General features: G+C 32.8%; 1 protein-coding gene across 3 annotated transcripts in view; it reads left to right on the top strand.

Moving 5' to 3' along the window:
* Positions 1-21,133, top strand: part of PCDH15 (protocadherin related 15) — a 1,489,951-nt gene that overhangs the window by 1,394,803 nt on the left and 74,015 nt on the right. For all 3 annotated transcript variants that reach the window (XM_076010005.1, XM_076010003.1, XM_076010004.1), the window contains one exon: positions 8,821-8,948. In XM_076010005.1, the coding sequence (XP_075866120.1) occupies positions 8,821-8,948 (128 nt within the window). The remainder of the gene's footprint in view (positions 1-8,820; positions 8,949-21,133) is intronic.

Genomic DNA, 21,133 nt, shown 5'->3' with positions numbered 1-21,133 from the left:
ATATGGCGGGTGGCACTTAATTGGGCCTCACATTGACTATAGTTAGTGCCAAATAAATACTAAAAACAGCATCTATGTGGAAGAAAACAGGGAAATTGAGTAGGTAAAGGATTCCTCGATTTTATCTGCACAATAGAAATAATTTTTAAATTTAATTTATTCTTAAACATTCCTTGATTTTGTTAATGTTTACATTTTTATGAGACTTGCATTTCAACTTAATTTATATATTATATCAATTCAAAAGCAGAAACTAAGAATTTTATGATTCAGAGAAAAGAAACATAAATTTAGCTTGTCATTCTTTGTAATCATTATACAAAACACAAGTCTAGTTAGTAGTCAGTTCTTCCAAATTTAATTCATTTTTTATTCCCAGGAACTTTTGTAAGTTCAATTAATCAATCTTGTTCCTGTTTTTATCCCTGTTGGTGTCTTATACCTAATTAGTCCCCCATGTAATATCTTAAAAATAATTACAGACAGCAATTTAAAGGAAATCATTATTTTAAATGCTGTCACTTTTAATTTTGAAAGTCTGTTACCAGTTATTTATTTACAGCATATGCTTGCCATCAAGCTTTCTTGATAGAGATCGCTATGTTTATGTTTTATTAAAGCACATGAAAAAGTTAAATACTCTAACCAGTCCAGTGGCTCCATTTTTTTTTTTTTTTCATGGCAACTCCTATTAGATGATAGTCCATAAATTCCAAGATGTGCATGGATTTAAAGGACACACAGTAAAGGGGAGATTTTATAGAAAATCTATATTGGGGAAATTTCTATAACTTAGATGACAGAACAATTAAATTGTTCCCATTTAAAATTACCTTACTAGGACAACAGAGAATAGGCAGATACCTAAAAATTTTACGTAATAAATTGTTTAAGATCCTTGACTTTGGTATCAGACAGGCCTGGACTCCATAACCAGTTCTGACCTTTACTAACTTCTCTAAGCTTTAGAATCCTCACCTTTCTAGTAGGGTAAATACGTCTACACCTCACAGAGTACTTGAGAATTGTAATCACAATTGTGATTGATTTTGTAGTAATTCATTACAGAAGTAATAGGAAACTAATCTGAGGTCCTTTAGTATATATGTGTGTGTGTGTATACCTATATATATATATATATATATATTGTGTATGTGTGTATATATATATATATATATACACACTTGTTTCAGAATTTTATGGAGGTCCAAATGTTTAGGTTGCATATATTGCCTTTGCCCTGCCTGAGTCAGAACTACAGTCTGTCCATTCCCCAGACAGTGTGCACTGCACTGATTAAGTGTGAACATACCTTTCCTTTCCTCCCCCCTCCCACCTGCCTGACACCTGATGAATATTACTACCATATGTGCACGTGAGTGTTGATCAATTAGTACCAATTTGATGGTGAGTACATGTGGTGCTTGTTTTTCCATTCTTGTGATACTTCACTTAGTAGAATGGGCTCCAGGGACAGGGGCTCCTATCTGAGCTGCTATAAAATAATTAACCATATTATTTGAAATGCTATATTTTCCTCCTTCAATAATTCCATAAACATTTATAAATTCATTAATCATTAGTAATAACTTTTAGGATGATACCCAAATATAGAAGGAGAGGCTGTCCTTGTCTGCCCTTGCAAATAGACATATCTTTTTATTCAACAGTTCTTAGCAGTGTCTATTATTTGCTTGCTTGTATTCTAGGAGATAGAGAAAAGTGCTTTCTAGTGTCTAATGAATATTAACTTTCTTGTTATTACAAATCTTATTTTTGGTAGGGAGAGAGACATTGGCATGAATTTAAACTATCCCTGGGAATGAAGTCTGGCGCTTTTATGTAATGGTTATTTATCTGTTTGAGCCTCAATCTCTTTATCAGAAAAACAGAAATAAGTATTTACTTTATGAGTTTGTTTAAATATTGTAAATAAAGGAGCTAGTACAAGGACTAATGTAAAGAAAATATTTAAAAAAGAGTAATGCACCTGCCATTCCTTCCATAAAATATGGCAATCCATATTTGACTGGTTAATTTTTTTCTCAATGGATTCTTCTCTAATCTTTCAGATACAACTTCTTTATATTCTCAATAAAGAAGAACATAGTGTTATTTTCTGTTCTTTGTGTGTGTCTGTACTTAGGTGCACATGTGACAATTTAAGACTGCTCATGTGACATTAGTAACTATAGTCCATCTGTCTTTTCAAGTGCTTAGTAATTTGCATTTCCAGGGCAATCTGTTTGTTTCTTGGTTTGTTTTTTTTGTTTTTGGTTGCTTATTTATTTATTTAGCAAATTTAGCTATCATTGTTGCTTTTATTTAAATAAAACAGCTTTGGGGATTAAAATATACTTTTAATTATAGGTCAAAGAATTCAGAGGTCATTTAGATCATTTAGGTCATTATTAGTTTTAGATCCATGCTCTGGCTCCAAAGCTTGTGCTTCAATTTTCATTGCCCAGATTACAACTATAGAAACTTTGCTAATCCTTATGGATCCTGTATTAAACTGCTTTGTGGAAAAAGCTGGAATTCAATAAATACACATACTTTAAAATGCTATCATTTTTCTGAATAGAAGAGGACTGAACTAAAAGACACAATCTTTCTTTTGCTTCTAAATGTATCAGTTTGATCTCACAGAAATGAGAAAATACTGGTGATACCAATGAAAATGAACAATATTGCATATTTAACTCCTGTTTTGATGATTACTGTTTGCAGAAAAATTTAGCTCATGATTTTTTCCAGGAAGAAAAATATTAAAATGGACTGAAAGCCAAATGTAATTAATATTTAGGATATTACTCTTTTGATTATCTCCTCATCATTACACAGTAGGCCCTCCATATCCATGGGTTTTGCATCCCTGGATTCAGCAAACCAAAGATTTATAAAAATCCTTTCATAAAAATAAGGATGGTTGTGTCTGTACTGAACTTGTACCCACTTTTTTCTTGTCATTATTTCCTAAACAATACAATATAACAACATTTGCATAGCATTTGGAACATATTAGATATTACAAGTTAATTTAGAGATTATGTAAAATATAAGAGAGGATGTGTGTAGGTTATATGCAAAAAATGTACTATTCTATATAAGAATCTTGAACATCACTGAATTTTGGTATCTGTGTATGGGATGGGGAATCCTGGAATCAATCCCCCAGGGGTACCAAGAAAGGGCTGTAGTAGTAAAAATGTGTTACTGTTTTCTTCATTAAAAGACTTATCTAAAAATCAAGTATTAGATATTATAGTAATCTGAATGTCAGTTTTTGGAGCCAGTAGTTACATGCATTTATTTTCTTAATTCAATTATTAACCTTTTAACCAAATGCATACACAAAATGTATGTTTTAGATACAAGCAATTAAAATCTTGCAAAGGCTAATTAAATCAACATCAAAGCTAAATTAGAAGACTATTGAAATGAAGCTCAAAAGATTCTATCTCTTTTGCTGCCTAGCTACTCAAAATAAAGTGTATATGAACATAACTAAGTAAAATCCCTGCAAAGCGAAAGCTAAGAAATAAGAACCAGTGAGTTTTCTCATCCTAATATACACAATAATTTATTTTCCAAATATTTTGTAACTATTAATATTTTATATTCCTATTAATTCCTTCTAATGAACATACTATAACATATTTTTCCCATATGCTTTCTTTTCTCTTGAATTCTACTTTTTTTAAATGAATAGCTATCTATAAACCCCTTAGTAAGATCAGATTAAGTGCTTATCTCAGATAATCCTTTTGTTCTTAAACATTATCATGTCTATAGAACTAGTCATTATCTAGAATATAAAATGGGGCAGAGGAGCACAGAAGAAATTAACAATAGTATAAAAATCAAGAATCTTCAAGATGTTTCATATATCCCATTAGAATTATTAAATGGTTTCATAGTCAATATTTTTGTATTATTGAACTTTTTAGAAAAATCTGTTATCTTTAAGAGATTACTCTCAATCGCAACAACTTGCAGTTGTTTTTTTACTATGACTTTTAAAAGCTTAAAAATCTATTATTTCATTTAATGTATGGGAATAAATAGAGCAATTCATTTTATTTAATGACTACTCTTAGGGTAGAGGAGTAGTAGCAACTACAGTATAATTTAACATTTATTGACTACCTACTATGTGGAAGTCACAATGCTTCTTGAATTAATTGACCAGTAAAGCAAATACAAAAATAGAGAAAAATAGCATAATTATTTTTAAGTAAGAAATTGGCTTTAATTTATTTCTACCAGCAAAGTAACAATTGTGAATTCAGTATTCAAAACATTTTAAAAATTCTCTACAATAAGATGATTTGGATAATCTATAAATCATTTATCATCATTATGATATAAGAAAACATTTAACATGTTATTTCATGAAGGATGCATAACAATAAGAAAAACACAGTCTTTACCTTCAAGGTCTTATAGTCTAGTATAGTATATGTTTTCTAATTAGACTGAGATCTTACAGTCCCAAGTATGACAACAAATATTTCTTTGATGTATATACACCAGCAATAACTAGAGATATGGTTGAATTTAAGAGCATTCCAGATGGAGGGGATATCAGGAACAGAGGCCAGCAGGCAGTGACAGGAATGCAGGTGCACAGGATTGAATCCCTGACTTTAAAGAACACAGTCAAAATCAGTGTGACCAATATATGATCAAATAATTGCAGGACTTTTTGGTAAGTGCCACACTAAAAGCATATGCATGCAGATGGATTCAGGAGAGGGCATTACTATATATTTACACAAACTTTGCGATTTTTTTTTAACGCCTCTAATTCTGCTTTCTCTTTTAACTTGAAGTTTCTCAGCCTCATCATTATTGACAGTTTGGGCTGAAAAAAATATTTTGGGGGGAAGGGTGTACTGTTTTTTTTGTTTTTTTGTTTTTTAATCACAGAATGTTTCTCAGCATCTCTTGCCTCTACCTACTAAATTCTGATAGCATCATCTTCCCCTTACCTGCTGCAGTTGTGACTTCTAAAAGTGGGTCTAAAGTAGTTAAATTGATCAGAGTTGTGAACATTGTTTTAACTTCCTGGCTTGTTATTCAGCAGGGCTTTTTTTTTTTTTTTTTTTTTTTGAGAATCCAGTTCAATGTAACCACTAGGTTTGTCATGCTGATAAAAGAAATAGATCATCTTATGTATAATAGGGGTTCCCTATGAGGATAAAACTGACCACAGTATTGATTATTATTAAAAGCTAAGGAAGAAAAAACTCCAACTTACTTTTTTTGTCTTGGAAAAGAGTCACGTTAATGTTATGGCATTTGAACATCATTTACTTCTCTGAACTCCTTTTGCCATGTTTAAAATGTCTAAAATACAACAGAAGTGCTATTCACCATGGTGTCTATACTAAGTCTTATGTCCTTTTCTGAGCTTGAAATACTTAGAAGTTCTATTTTCTTCATTAAACTAACAAATCTTAAGATATTTATATCTTAACGTATATTACATTTCCACACATCAGGGGTCACTTCTGGAAATTTGACTTACTGAAGCTAACAGTGCTAACCAAAGAAAAAGATGTGTTGTATAAAATTGAGAAAATGATTTTCAATAAAGGGGGAAAATGAGGCCTTGGGCTCCAAGGAGCATAGAAAAATTATAATGTCTGTTAATCAGAACACTTACTCAGTTTGTAATTTCCTTAACTCCCTGTGGTTCTCCTTCCAATACTTGCATTGTTTGGATGAACCAGAAGGGTGACTGGGAGGCTAGCAGGACACTAGGCACTCGCGTTGCCCTGCTCGCAATATTTTCCTATTCATTTGATCAATACTCCTTTTTTTTCCTTCTTTCCCTTTTGTCATGTATTTGCTATCTACCTTCAATAAAAGATACAATATGAGCCAAAAAAAAAAAAAAAATTTTTGCAAATAATCAAGGAGATAAAAAGTAGACTCCCTTAAAGGAATTTAAATCAGAGTTGCTCCCAAGTTTCTGCCTTGAAATAATCAGAACCCAAATTTTGTGGAAGAACATGATAGAAAGAGGAGATACCAGGCTCTTTTCAACAAGCAGCTCTCTGGGGACTGAGAGAAAGCATTCACTCACTCCCCTGAGTATGGCACCAAGCCATTCATGAAGGATCCATCTGTTCCCCACAACCCAAACAGGCCCCATTACCAATATTGGGCATCAAATTTCAACATGAGGTTTGGAGGTTATAAATATCTAAGCTATATTAGCGAATAATCTAGCACAGCCATCAAAAATTCTCAATTTCAAAAAAAAAAATAGATTAATGTATCATTTGAAAGAGAAGAATAATCTGATAACTCCTGATCATGAGTTCCTTAAAGTTGTGCCTGTAATAGAGCTCACATGTTTGTTCTATGATACACTTCTTATTCTTCAGGATTTTGCAGGCCTGATAAGAAAAGTAATGCCATACTGGACAAAGAACGGAGCACACAATGACCCTGTAAAAGTACATGGTGTCAGAAGGAATGGCCTCAGATATGACTGGTGTAGCGTTTGTTGTTTTATGCTCACGCATGTGTAGGGAAGTAGAATGGTGGTGTATATATACACATAGTCGTATCCACAAAATTGCTGATGTTATTTGTCAAAGGTATTAAAGTTCAGATGGGAGTAAAATAAAACCAAATAACCATGCTAGATTATTAATAACCTTGTGTTCCATGCTAAATTGTTTGATATAAATTATTTGTTTTTAAAATTATATATTTAATGTTTCATTGTACATAGTAGTAATTATAGTAGCTAACACATGAAAATATCTCTACAGTTATATTGAATGTTTGAATAAATGATAAAATGTATATATGGACAATGGATGGTTTAATACTGATTTAACGCATTATAGGTGTATTTTTTAATGTCACTGTGATATCAGAAAGCAGGCCACATTGGAAAGACATAACAAGAGAACAGATGATGTTAGTCACACAGGCAAGACACCAAGAGACTTGAGTTTATGGGCAACTGTGGGGTTGAGAGAAAAATGACACAAGAAATATATATTATGCATTTATTTAATTGTTTATGAGGCAGATATATAGAATTTGGTGACCATCCAGATATGAAGTTTGGATTGGTAGATAAGAGAAGAAGATAATGGCCAAGTTATTGTTCTTTGCAAATTAATTTGATTACATTTTAAATGCCTTACCTCATTTAATGAAAAAGAATTATGTCATTATATTTTCTGAGACCTCTATCATTCTTAGATTTCTGATAAAGGATTGCAGATTTGAATTTTACATATTGCTGAATGAAAGACAAAGGAAATAAGTTATTAGAAAGGTGATATATTTGAAATTCCTTTTTACAAATCTTAAATTTAGAGCTGTTAGGTCCTTTGATTCCAGATATACAAATAGTCTTAGTAAGATAAAACTGGGCTTTATTTTGCATGAACTTTAATTAGTGGCAAGTTGGGTACAAGTCAGAGCCCTGGCACTGTAGGATAGAGAAGCATAATCTGCCATTATTTGTACTTCTCTACTGGTACTCATCTCTGTTGACCTAGCACAGTTTTCCTCTTAATTCTAGTTCTTCCAGGTCAGCAATTATAGGAAAGAGGCAAATAATAGGAAAACTAAATGGGTAGCAGCAGGATATGAGCAAAATTTGGGGGTTAACTCTCATTTCTCTATGACCTTTCCCAATGCAAGCAAAAAGCATCCTATTTTTAAGTTCTTACTAATATGAGGCCAACTAATTCATTCAGTTATTCAATCAACATAGACATATAGTATACCGGTAAAGTACACCCTATGCCAGTAGGTTGGTGCTAATTAGATAAAGTTTGAGGGGAGCATTAAACACAAGTAAAACACCAAAATAAACATGTCCCTGATAGTTTGTATGTTAATTGCCCTATGTTTGCTCATAATCAAAATACATCAGAAAAGTTTACTTATTAGCTAATACATTAGAATACTTACTTGAATCTTTTTTTTTTTTTTCAAAATGAATAAGCTCACATTTCCCTTTTATTTGGCTTGTAAGTTAGTTTTATACATTAAAGTCTCTGTAAAAAGGTCATTATTGGGCTAGTGACCATTATTGGACTAGTGACTATAAAGGTGTAATAATTTGAGGGAGGTTTTAATATTTGATTTATTCTATATGGTATACCCATTGTAATTTAAATGTCAAAATGAAGCATTTATTGAGGCATTTGATAATCATATGTCCAGCTACTTTTTTTTTCAAAGAATGTTAGCCTCTAACATTGACAGTCTCCAGAGCCTGATAAAACTTGTTTTCCATTTGTGGAAACAAACACCTCCCTCAGCCATTGTCACTTTTAATCTTAAAATAAAAAATATTATAGAACATTTTTCAGCTAAAGAAATATCATTGCTGGTATTATATTGAAGAATAAATATACATATGTATTTTTAGTTTATGGAATTTTTTATTATTTCATAAAGAGTTTATATATTTGTGTTACTTTGGTATAACTGGTAATGATTGTGAAGTAAGTGTTTGTGAACATGAAGGGTTGAGTTGTTTCATTAAAATCAGGAGAATACAATATTTTAGTGCCAAATTAAATCAAGTAAAATGAATTACCAGGACAATGTAATTAAAAGAAATAGCAGTTACTTAACATTTTTATACCAGAAATATCATTATCGGTGTCCTCTGAATTTGGGGGTATTTGGTATACCATCGAGGAATGACTTTCTGATTTAAGTTATTTCTATTTCTTCAAAAAAGAAAGGAGGTTAAGCATTTACTTCAGTGAATTTTTTTCCCCAGTGAGTAACCACCAACAAAAAATTGTATTATTTCTTGTCCTCTAGGCAATACAGCTAAAGTATACATTGAAATTCAGGATGAAAATGATCATCCCCCAGTGTTTCAGAAAAAATTCTACATTGGAGGTGTATCTGAAGATGCAAGAATGTTTGCTTCTGTGCTCAGAGTTAAGGTATGATAAAATGTTTTATAAGATAGAACTAAAGTAAAAACAAAGAGCTCAGGTTTTACAGACAAACTATAACTCTCTAGTTTGCATTAACTGCATACTTATTCATGTTGTGTAAACAAAAGCCTGAAACTTGGCGATATATGAGTTTAATTATCCAAACTAAATACAGATGAATTATATAAGGTGAATAGTAAGCAACTTTTTGTTTTATTTTTACTATAAAAATGGGAATTAAATATGATGTTTTATATCGAGTCAGATATTAAAATGTATATATTTTCCTGGTAGGCTTTTATGCTTCCAGTAGGTTTAATTCAGAATAACTAAAAAAATTCTCAAAATGAAATTTCTAATGATAAATATGAAGTTACCTCTTCTAATAGAAGCAATAATGTAATTAATTATACAATGACTTTTTTCTGCAATAAGTTTTTGAATTTTAAATGCTGGTTAAATGTGTATAAAAACAACACTACTAATTTTAGTACTATACCAAAAGTATAAGAAAAAAGTAATATATCAGAAAACTTTGACTTTTCTACTAAGAATTTTTTAAAATACAATATCTAAGACTAGAGTTGATAATTTTCAATTTTTCTTTAGTTATTAACAAATATGTTTAAAGATTTTAAGATGGTTGACACTATACAGAGTTGCAGTAGTTTTATTACTAAGAAATAAATTTTAAAATACTGCAATTTACTTTTAGTCTTTGGATTCTCAATTGCAGAGTTAGTTTTTGGACATTATTTTAATAATCAATTTTTTAAATAGCTATAAATGTACAAACCTAAACATCTCTGGCAAATCTAGCTTTTGATTACCTCTAGTTTTGCAAATGAGTAATTGCTTTTCTTACCTATTACAAGGAGTACCATGATTAGAGCTCTTCTTACATGTAGTTTGATCACTTATCAAATACTTTCAGTAAGAAAAAGAAATTTCAACCTAAGCAAATAAAGCCTGTGTGTTTGCTTGCAAAATAGCTCTTCCATGATGCCAATTACTGACTCCTGATCCGAATCACCAGTTATAATTAAAAGCAGTCCACAGATTTGTCACTCACACTATGTCCAATTTATATTATGATTTATAAGTAGCAATTCTTTGTAGCTGATATTTATATTATTTTGTATTTTAGTGCCATTTGATTGATTTAATGCAATCATTTAGTCAAATATTTTTGAGTGTTTATAATGTGATAGGCACTGTTCTAGAAGTTAGATGTACAGCAACTAAAACAAATAAACAAACAAAAACACAAGGTCTCATCCTAGTAACATATACAAACTAGTGGAAGAAACAATTAGATCAGTAAGTTATGTAGCAATAAATACTAAGGAAAAAGAAAAGCTTGATAAGGAGAGAAAAAAGAGTGGTACTACTTTAGATTAAAAGGTCATAAAAGATCTCTCTGAGATCTCTCTGAGATCTTTTATGTAAAATTTAAACAGTAATCTGCATAAAGGAAAAGAGCAAGACTTATGGATTCTTAGGAGAGGTGCATTCTGGGCATTTTTTATAAAGCCCCTAGAGCTAGAGGGACCTTGAGGGCCAGTGCAACTAAAAAAGGTTGACTGGGGATGAGATTGGAAATGTAGCCTGGAGCTAGAATATGGGATTTGTTCTAGGTGTGTTGAATGGTTTTGACCAGAGCTATGACAGATTCCAATTTAAAAAGATCATTCTAGGCCGGGCGCTGTGGCTCACGCCTATAATCCTAGCTCTTGGGAGGCCGAGGCGGGCGGATTGCTCAAGGTCAGGAGTTCAAAACCAGCCTGAGCAAGAGCGAGACCCCGTCTCTACTATAAATAGAAAGAAATTAATTGGCCAACTGATATATATATAAAAAAAAAATTAGCCGGGCATGGTGGCGCATGCCTGTAGTCCCAGCTACTAGGGAGGCTGAGGCAGAAGGATCACTCGAGCCCAGGAGTTTGAGGTTGCTGTGAGCTAGGCTGACGCCACGGCACTCACTCTAGCCTGGGCAACAAAGTGAGACTCTGTCTCAAAAAAAAAAAAAAAAAAAAAAAAAAGAAAAAAAAGTTTAAATAAAAAAAAAAAGATCATTCTAGATGCCTGTAGGGTGGAAGTTGGGAATGAGTAACACAGTATTTTGGGACAAGAGTAAAGGCAGAGTCTAATGCATTACTCATGAGACAAGATTTGATGGTGGCTTGAACCATGCGGGGCGGGCTGTGGAGATGGTGAGAAGGGAGACAAAAAGTAGAAACAAAAGGATTTGTTGAAGAATTCTACATGGCACATTAGGGAAAATCAAAAATATCATGAAGGTTTTTATTTTGAACAAATTCCTATACCTCCCCCAGATACTGTGATGGCAGCCACCAAGAGTTTATTTATGGAGATTTTATATTTGGGAAGCTTTCTCAACACATACATATAGTTCTTGGTAGGGCAGTGGCAAATGCTGGTCTAGACTTGAGAGAAAAATCCTGGACCAAGATCAAAATCCCCTAGATAATGGGGTTGGCAGACAAGTCCAAAGACTAACTCTTGGTAACTTCAACACTATCAGGAAGAAAAGGGGATCCATCAAAGGATGCTGAGAAGTTACTGCCATAAGGTAGCAGGGATCCAGGAAAATGCAAGGTCTGTGTGCCATGTAAAGACAAGATTGATAAAAGAGAGTGACTGACTGTCAAATGCTGCTGTGATTAGAATGTCCCTGTAGATTTTTGTATCACCACTTATGCTAATTAGGGTATATTGTGATGGAGAAAAAAAATAAGTCAAATGTCAAAGTATTCCATTAATAAAGGGGACTAGTCAAAAAGTATGTAGATGACTATAATAAGGAAATGTAGTGGAATTTAGTTCAGAGGAATTGGGACTGGGTGATAAAGGAGACAGAAGAATGTCCCACAAGCAGCAACTGAGACACACAAGGATCCTACCCTCTGCCCCTAGGCTGTGTGGTTTTGATGAGATATGCCCTGGAGGGAATACATAGACTTGTTGTGATGCGGCTAACAGGGACTCGTTTATCCAGGACTATGGTGAACTCGGTGGAAGCCTCCCCCTTCAATCTATCAGTGTTTTGTTCAGTCTAGGGAAAGGAGTTCTTTCTAGGAAACCAACTTCTTGCAATGTAATATACTAGGCACTTCAGACAAGAGAAAGAGAGAGAGGAGAGAGAGATGAAAGTATATGCTGTAATCATCAATTCAATTACGAGAGCACAAATTGCCCTGTGGATTCAAAAGAAAGAAACATTTCCATAGGTGAAAGCATAAAAGGTTTCCTGAAGGATGAAGAATTTCAGACTGTCACCAAAGGGTGGTTAGATTTTTTTTCAAATAGAGGATCATATGAGGAAGACAATCTAAGTAGAGGAAACAAAGTGAGACAAAAACCCAGAAGAAATGAAGTGCAGAGCATATTTGTAGGAAGCAAGGGACTTAGGACATGATAGGAGTAGTACATCCTTAGTGGTTAACATTTTCAATTGCTGCCTTTAGCCTCAAAGCCAGGACTCTTCCCCTTTCCAGAATTTTATCACAGTGAAAGTGAGTTAAGCTGTTCTTCTCAATTTATACTTAAAGCAACAAAAATATTATTGGAAACAGCACTGAATCAGAGCCAACCACGATGTGGTGCTTGAAAGAAAGATGATTTTTAAAGCGGAGAAGTAGCCCATGATTATGAACGATGCTTTTATACCAATTGCTATAGAAAATTAACATAATGTTAGATTTCATCTACCATGCATGCCAGTTAATTTATTTTAGTCCACCATGAAATGCAGAAAGATAAAAGTTAAATTTAAAAAATGTACAGTAAGAAGGGGCAGAGGGAATATTGCATAAAATAGGAGTGGTGAAGTAAGATGAGACTTTGAAATATAAATAAAGAAAGCTGTACTAGCTTAAAATATGGATAGTAGATTTAGGGCATTATTTAAAAATATGCTATAAGTAAGTAAATAATAAAAGCATTGTTGAAATGAGTTATCCAATATACATTAAAAAAATAAAGACAATGACATGTCTGCTCTGAAGTGGCATATCTAATATGCTTAAGGTCTTGTTACAAGTTCACTTTTTAAGAAAATAAATAAGGTGTTCCTACTATGTGCTGAAACTATAGAGACAAAAAAAAATAGACTGTTTCTCTGCCCTTAGGGAGTTAACATTCTAGCAAAGTAGACTCCTCCAAAAAGTAAATAAACATATAAGTTGTAATTATATCTGGATGGACAAAATATCTAATGTAGGTTTTTACTATATTAGTTGGAAAATAATATAATTATATGGAATTTAGGTGAAGGAAGTTTTAAACTATTTAATTTGAAACATTGGGATCATTTAAGTGAAGTATCTTTGGTTTTTATGTATTCACATTGTCTGAGTGTAGCAGACACTGCTAGTTGACTATCCTCCCTTCTTTATACTTAACAGAAGTCCTGTTTTATTCAGATAGCTATTATCCTTGAGGGTCATGCACTTCAAGAGGGGTAAACCCTACTCCCAAGTAGTAAAAAATGACCGATCTGAGCCAATCATTCTTGTCCTGTTATCCTTGCAAATGAATGGCCTGGACATGTATATGTGATTCATTTTTGAGCAATTATTAATAAGGGAGGTCTCCTGAGAAGTTTCTAGGACCAAGACGTTTTATATAGACATCTAGAGTCTTGGTTTCTGGCTCAATAACTTGAATGCTCATGTAAAGTTCAAGTAATTTTTGGATTGTCTCAAAAGGACACTAAACAAAGGGATTAATATGGGAAGATCTACATTTAACATGGCTTAATACAGGTATCTATGGCACAACTGGTTCCAGCAAGTTGATTTCCTTTAATATCAAGTAATCAGCCATTTTAATTGCAGGGAGGGCAAGAAGAAAATCCAATGGTAATTTTTCTCTTCAGTTTTCAATCCAAGGTGTTAACATCAGTTAATATTATCACCTTTAGTAAGTACCCCAAATAATTGAAAGCAAAAACTCGAACAGGTATTTGTATACCTACGTTCATAGCAGTATTATTTGCGATAGCTAAAAAGTGAAAACAGCCCATATGTTCATCTGTGGATGAATAGGATAAACAAAATGTGGTATACGCATATCATGGAATATTATTCAACCCTAAAAGGAAGGAAATTCTTATACATGTTACATTATGGATGAACATCAAAGACATTATAAGGCCGGGCGCTGTGGCTCACGCCTATAATCCTAGCTCTTGGGAGGCCGAGGCGGGCGGATTGCTCAAGGTCAGGAGTTCAAAACCAGCCTGAGCAAGAGCGAGACCCCGTCTCTACTATAAACAGAAAGAAATTAATTGGCCAACTGATATATATATATAAAAAATTAGCCGGGCATAGTGGCACATGCCTGTAGTCCCAGCTACTCGGGAGGCTGAGGCAGAAGGATCACTCGAGCCCAGGAGTTTGAGGTTGCTGTGAGCTAGGCTGACGCCACGGCACTCACTCTAGCCTGGACAACAAAGTGAGACTCTGTCTCAAAAAAAAAAAAAAAAAAAAAAGACATTATAAATGAAATAAACCAGCCACAGAAGGACAAATATGGCTCCACTTATATGAGGTTTCTAGAGTAGTCAAATTCATAGACAGTAGAATGACAGCTGCCAAAGGCTGTGGGTGGGTGGGAGAAGGAAATTGGGAAAGTACTGTTTAATGGCTGTGGATTTACAGTTTGGGAAGATGAAAAAGTTCTGGACATGAATGGCAGTGACATTTGCAGAACAGCATGAATATATTATAATTAATGTCACCATACTGTACACTTACAAATGGTTAAAATGCTAAGTTTTGTGTTGTATATATTTAACCTCAGTAAAGAAAAATCCCCAAGGGGTCAGACATCATCTTTATTGATAAAATATGAAAACTGTTTTGTTCTAAGCTTTTATTCTTAATTGGTATCCATCCTTCTTCAGTTGATATGAATGTGAAGCTTTTGTTCAGATTCAGAAGTAAAAATTTCTTTTAGTCAATTTATTGTTCTTGATTGTGTAACTGTATTTTTAATCATTTTATTCTACAATACACGTCAGTGATATCAGTACCAGTTGCAATAGCATGGCAGTAATACTCATTAAGTGGGTGTACTGCCCCTTCTCTGCCTATTAGGAACATATGTCAGAATCTACAGTACCATCTATGTTGAAAAAGCCCCTGGAAATTCTAATTCACCCCTGTCTGAGATGGAAACCACTGCTCTAATGAAAAATGACTGATAATTTTGGTTACATCACAATAATATACTATTGTGACAAAAATGCCATACATGACTAAGAGAGAAGCAATATGCCAAAAGCAAGTAAATGCAAAAGACATTTAAAAAAATCAAAAAAGCAGTATCCAGAGTATAGAAAGAATTTTAAAACCCAATTATTTAGTAAATAAAAACAAAACTGAAAACACTGAATATTTGTTGAACATTAGTCACGATTTTCTGTGCGAGGTGGGAAAAGATTAAGCTAGACCTTTGAACATTAACTTTTGTTCCTCTTGGGCTTTGAAAAAAATGTCAATAGATGAATTTTCCTTATTTAGTAATAATACCTGCCATTTATTTTTCATTATTATTTTTTCTGAGAACTTTGAAAAACAATTTACTAATTTTAGCATACAGAATTTATTTAAGCAAATAAACAAAACAATAAATAAAATAAAACCAATTAAAATAAAACAAGTTAAAAGAAAGCAAAACACCTACCTATGAGGTAGATGCTATTATTCCTTTTTGTATTGTTGGGTAAAAGGAAGATCAGTAAGTCTGAGTAAGTTTTCCAGTATCACTCAGCCAAATAACTAGGGAAGTCACAATTCAAAGTTATATCTACCTTAGTTCAAGATCTTTTCATGTAATTTGTACATTATGTTGCTTCCTAGGAGAACTGAGGAGTAGAATCTTGGCAGAAAATACAGAATATATTAAGTTTCCATGAAAAATTAGGAGTTAATTAACAAGGCAACTAATTGCTTTTCAAATTAAGATGATCTCTGTGAATTTGGGACACTCTCTACTAAGGTGACAAGTAAGATCTGATCTTAGAAACACTTTTCAAACTATTAGCTAATTTTTCCAGTTTATTGCATGTTGTTTTAACTACAACAGTAGCCCTATTTAATGGAAATATAGGGAGAGTTTAAGTACCATCAAGAATAATAAAAAATACCTTTGAATTATGAGATTTTTCCCTAAAGTTAATGCAGTAGCGATTAATCCATTTCTCCAAGTTACAAATATGAAAAATTCAGTGTCAGAAAAATTGAGTTATAACATTGATTTGATGTCTATTGAAAGTCAAAAGGATTTTTGAACATTGTATCTTTGAATGATTAAAGATGCCAGATTTAAGAAATTTACCAACTTTACCAAATTTACCAAAAGAAAATAATATTTTCAAAAAGCAGCAAGACAGGGAGAGTTCTCACTCTCAAATTGCTAATTATTTATTACATTTTCTAAATTAGTGCAGCTTGCTGGTGAGAAGCTTCAGAGTGTTACTGTTGATAGAAAAAAGCTACAGTCTCAGTCGGAAGATGCAAATGTCCTTAGTGGCAAAAGGTACAAAAATGTATAATAAAATGTTAAAGATGCAGAGAGTAATACAATTTGTTTTTAAACAGAGGTTAGGGCTTATGCAGACTCCTGGTTTGCAGCCCTACACCTGCTCACCTGGGTCTGATGCAAAGCATCTTGTGTACATTCCTGAGGGTTTAGTGTGCTTCCCTGATGTAGCATCTCAATTTACAGAGGAGAACGCTGCATCACAAGAGGGACATGTAACCTTCCCAAGTTGTACAGCTATTCAGTAGTGGAGCCAGGATTCATTCACAGCCAGGCATTTTGCTCCAGCATGCTCCACTACCTTTCAGGTGAAGAGCATTCAAATCACTTGGATTCAGTTCTGGATGTGCTGTTATCTCTATGTGGCACATTACGTTGCATCATTCTAGGCCGCAGATGTCTTCTCACACAAACATTGCTTTAGAATCAGGTGCCTTTTGAAGTCTTTAATCTGATGGTTTGCTTGTCTTATATCATTTACTGTTATAATGCCAAGTGCTCTAAGGCAATCATTATACTTGAGGGTTACATTTTAAAGGTCAAATAGTCGGATTACTTAATTCTAAAATCTACATCATCATTTATGTTTCACAGTATTTGTGGTTTGTGTCACTTTAATGTAGTTGGTTATTTTATGACATTTTTCTCCCTAGTTATGGACAATCCAGATGTAAACAAGTACCAGCCTGAATTAAGTTCTAATCTGGGTTCCCCTTAGACAAATAAGAAATCCAGACTTATTCAAACCCCTCTTGTTGTTTCAAAAGAAAGATGTTTCTAGATCTTACTTACTATTGATTTCCTTGATGTTTTGGCATGGCATCTGACCTTGTATGGTTTGTACCTTGAACAATGTAAAAGTGTTTAGATGTGTGAGTGTTCATGCCTTCTTGCCTATGCCACTATAACAGAATCATTATGTTTTTAGTTTAGCACTTATGCAAATTATACTATTACCATTTATCTTTGTGCTTGTTTTCTCTACTAGAATTCAAATTTCATCTAGCAAGTGTCATGCTTCCCCACAAACTTAATGATGTTATATATTGCCCTTAATGTTTCAAATTAATGTTTGCTTAAATAGATAGCCATGCCTTTTAACCTAATTAAGACTTTCCATATATTACATGAATGAATTATTAATTTTCAAATTAGTAAAATATACATTACATTAACATCTTTTGCATCTGATTACAATACTGAGAGTAATATCACCCTTGACTTCTCTGGGGATTTCAGTTCTTGTTAAAATTAGGAACGTAGACTTGATTCATAAACTTCTTGTTTATGAATATTATGTATTTATCATAGTTTTACATTTATCATTTACTATTTATCATAGTTTATGCATCAGTGGAGGATCTAAATGATAAAAAAACTGTTTTCTTCTTGAACAACTGGAATATTTTTGTTATGTGATCACAGACTATGTCGTAGTTAATAATGTTTTCCTTTTGGTTTGTCTCCCAAATCTTCAAAATCAAATATTAATATTTGACCCCTCTCTAAACAATTCTAGATGAATGCAATACAAATCGTGGCATACTTATTTTCTCTTTGCACTCCTTTATATATTCTGCCTTTATATTCTGCCTTTATTCTCTACCATCTCATTTTCTTTCTTTTTTTAATTTCAGAATATTATGGGAGTACAAACATTTTGGTTACTTATAATGCCTTTGCCTCACCCAAGCCAGAGCTATAAGCGTGCCCATCCCCCATACAGTGTTCTCTGCACCCGTTTGTTGTGAGTTTACACATCCCAACCATCCCCTCCCACCCACCCAGCACCCAATGAATATTACTTCTACGTACCAACTCATTTTCTTTTAACTACTTTACATTATTATATATGTATTTTTAGAAAACATCTCATATCTGTTTTGGAATTCTGTGGAGTATATGTAGACAGATGATCACTGAAATCTATTTATTCCTACACTGTATTCTTTAATTTATGTTTCAAAAGTATATTGCTATTAAATATGGTCACCATACAATACAATAGAACTCTTGAACTTATTCCTCCTATCTTATTGAAATTTTTTATTCTGTTTCTATTAGTCTCTGCATTCTAAGCCTTCATTATTTTCCCCTGTACAAGTTGAGAATCTTGAAAAATTATTACCAGTTTATTATTTGTCTGAATAAGTAAAACATTATAGTTTTTTGATTATAAATGAACAAAACAAAGTCTATTTTTGTAGACACAAATTGAGTGTATAATAAAATAATTCTGCATACATGTTTTACTCTCTTCTCTCTCCCTGCCTCTACAAAAGTCAGTCTATAAATCAGATGACCATGGATGTAAAGACTTATTTCTGGATACTTTATTCTATTCTATAGATCTATTTGTTTATCTTTGCATCAATAATCCACTATCTGAATTACTATAATTTTATATCATAATATTTGACAGTATAAGTCTCCTGCTTAGTTTTCTAGGCTTTAACATTGTGTTGGCTTCTCTTGGCCCTGTGTACTCATTAAAGTTTAAAAACCAGCTGATAAATTTCTACAGGTAAATGTATAGTGGTAAATATATATTGGATCTAATTGAATCTACATGCCAATTTGGGAAGAATGTCCCAAATTGAGCAGAAGTGTATATATTTTTGGTCTGGATTCTTACAGACCAGCTAAACCTCTTCTTCTACAAAGAAAAATTATAAGGGTGGGTTGTATATAGGTTGGGTTGAAAAAAAGGAGTAATAATCTTTTACTGTGTATTCTTTTATTTCCTACAATCCATGGTCCATAGCACCGTAACATTGCCAAATTAAGTTGTAGATGTCAGGTCATTTCAACATTTCTGTAGTTTTTTTTTGTGAGTACTTTTTTTTTGGTGGATAGTATATTCTCTTGTTACCTGTTTTTTGAGTTTAAAGGAATGCTGGAAAGAGGGTTGACATCCCATGAGAGGACTGTATTATGCAGTAAGAAGTAAAGAAGATAAGTCAAGTTCTAGAAATGTAATTTTAAAAATAAAATACAATTTAAAAATATTTTAAAAGCATGAAATAAAAAAATCAAAAGGAAGAAGATTATTCAAATTTCTATTAATTTTAAGCTATTCTTCATGGAAATACAACAAAAGAATCCTGACAAAAGCAGAGGAGTTTATATTTTTCTCATTGGTCAGCATAATTTACTCCATTTCTATCTGAATATTAGCCCTCTGTTTAATTAATATTACAGATTTCTCTATTTTTAATGCTTTGTACAAAACAATGCCACATAATATTCTTATGATTTATAGCAAAATGGCATGATTTAAAGCTGAATCACTATATTATTGGTGACTGTGACTGAGAGATGCCAATAATCAAGTCTATTAGGTTGGATCTGGAAGATAGGGGCACCTAGGGGCAATGAAAGTCAGTATGAACAATTATGTAAATTTATTCTGGTTCTTAGTTTCAAAATCCAGGATTAAAAAGCAGTATATTTGGATCTGGCAATTGTGTAATCATATCCACAGGTCAGAAACAGATTCATAAATCCTTTTAAGACACATGAGCACATACCTTGCTGATGTTTTATGATACACGGTGTTGAGAAAGAATCCAAACTGGGCAAAAAGAATAATTGAAAGGGAACAGTCTGAATCTCAGAAGAGGCAAGTGGAAGTATGTAGCCACTCAGCAGATACCATGCATCATAGGAAAAGATGAATAGTGTGCCTTCCAGACCCAGAAAGCCCTGGCAGTGAGCTCAGAATATATTCACTGTAGGATTAAGTACCATTTGAATAGTGCAAGACCAGTTGGTACTGAAGCAAACTCTTTTGAAGGTGGTCCTCTTTGTGGGTTTACTATTTTGGGTCAGATCTAAGATAAGAACATGGGATGAGACTCAGCCCAAAGGTGCCAAAACGAACAAATAAACAAAAAGGTACATTTGTGGGAAAGATATGAATAGTAGCTCCTGCTCTAATAACATGAAGTCACAGCAGCAATTACTAAGGGAACTTTTCATTTAAGTCAGTGTTGATTAAAGTTTAATCAAATGTTATGAATATGCTAAATCCCAAGATTATGAAAAAATAAGGTTAATGAAATCAAATAATAAAGGGCATAAAATAAAGTTTTGGTATTTCAATCTATAACTCTTTTCCAAAAGTACAATGAGAAAGACAAACGTGAATTTTTATTCTTTAATCACAGTGGGCTGTATAACCTTACACAAGTTTATTAATTTCTGTTAGCAACAGGTCTGCAAAGTGATGATAATACTATCTAATGAATTTATTACAAATGTAAATGGAAAAATGCATATAAAGCACTTAGCATAGTGCCTGGCTTCCTGAAATCTCTCAATAAACATTCACAGTCATTGTTAGTTATTATGTCTGAGTAGCTCTTTTTACCTATAATATAATAGTAAACTCAAGATCAGAATGTTCTAAATTCAGTTTGCACAGCACACGTAACTTACTAAAAACACAATTCTATTGCATTTTCAGGTAATTTTCATTGTCTTTCAAACCAAACAGTGGGCCTATCTTTCTAGAAGATAGAATTCTTGCTCTTCTGCATTAGTATAGAATACTAATTTTTTTTTATCTTTATGGTAGAATAAGGAATAATTACAAAAAGCTGAAAGTTAACATAAGAACA

The sequence above is a fragment of the Microcebus murinus genome, chromosome 14 (assembly GCF_040939455.1).
Source record: "Microcebus murinus isolate Inina chromosome 14, M.murinus_Inina_mat1.0, whole genome shotgun sequence".
Taxonomy (NCBI): Eukaryota; Metazoa; Chordata; class Mammalia; order Primates; family Cheirogaleidae; genus Microcebus; species Microcebus murinus.
This window is presented reverse-complemented; position numbering and strand designations above follow the sequence as displayed.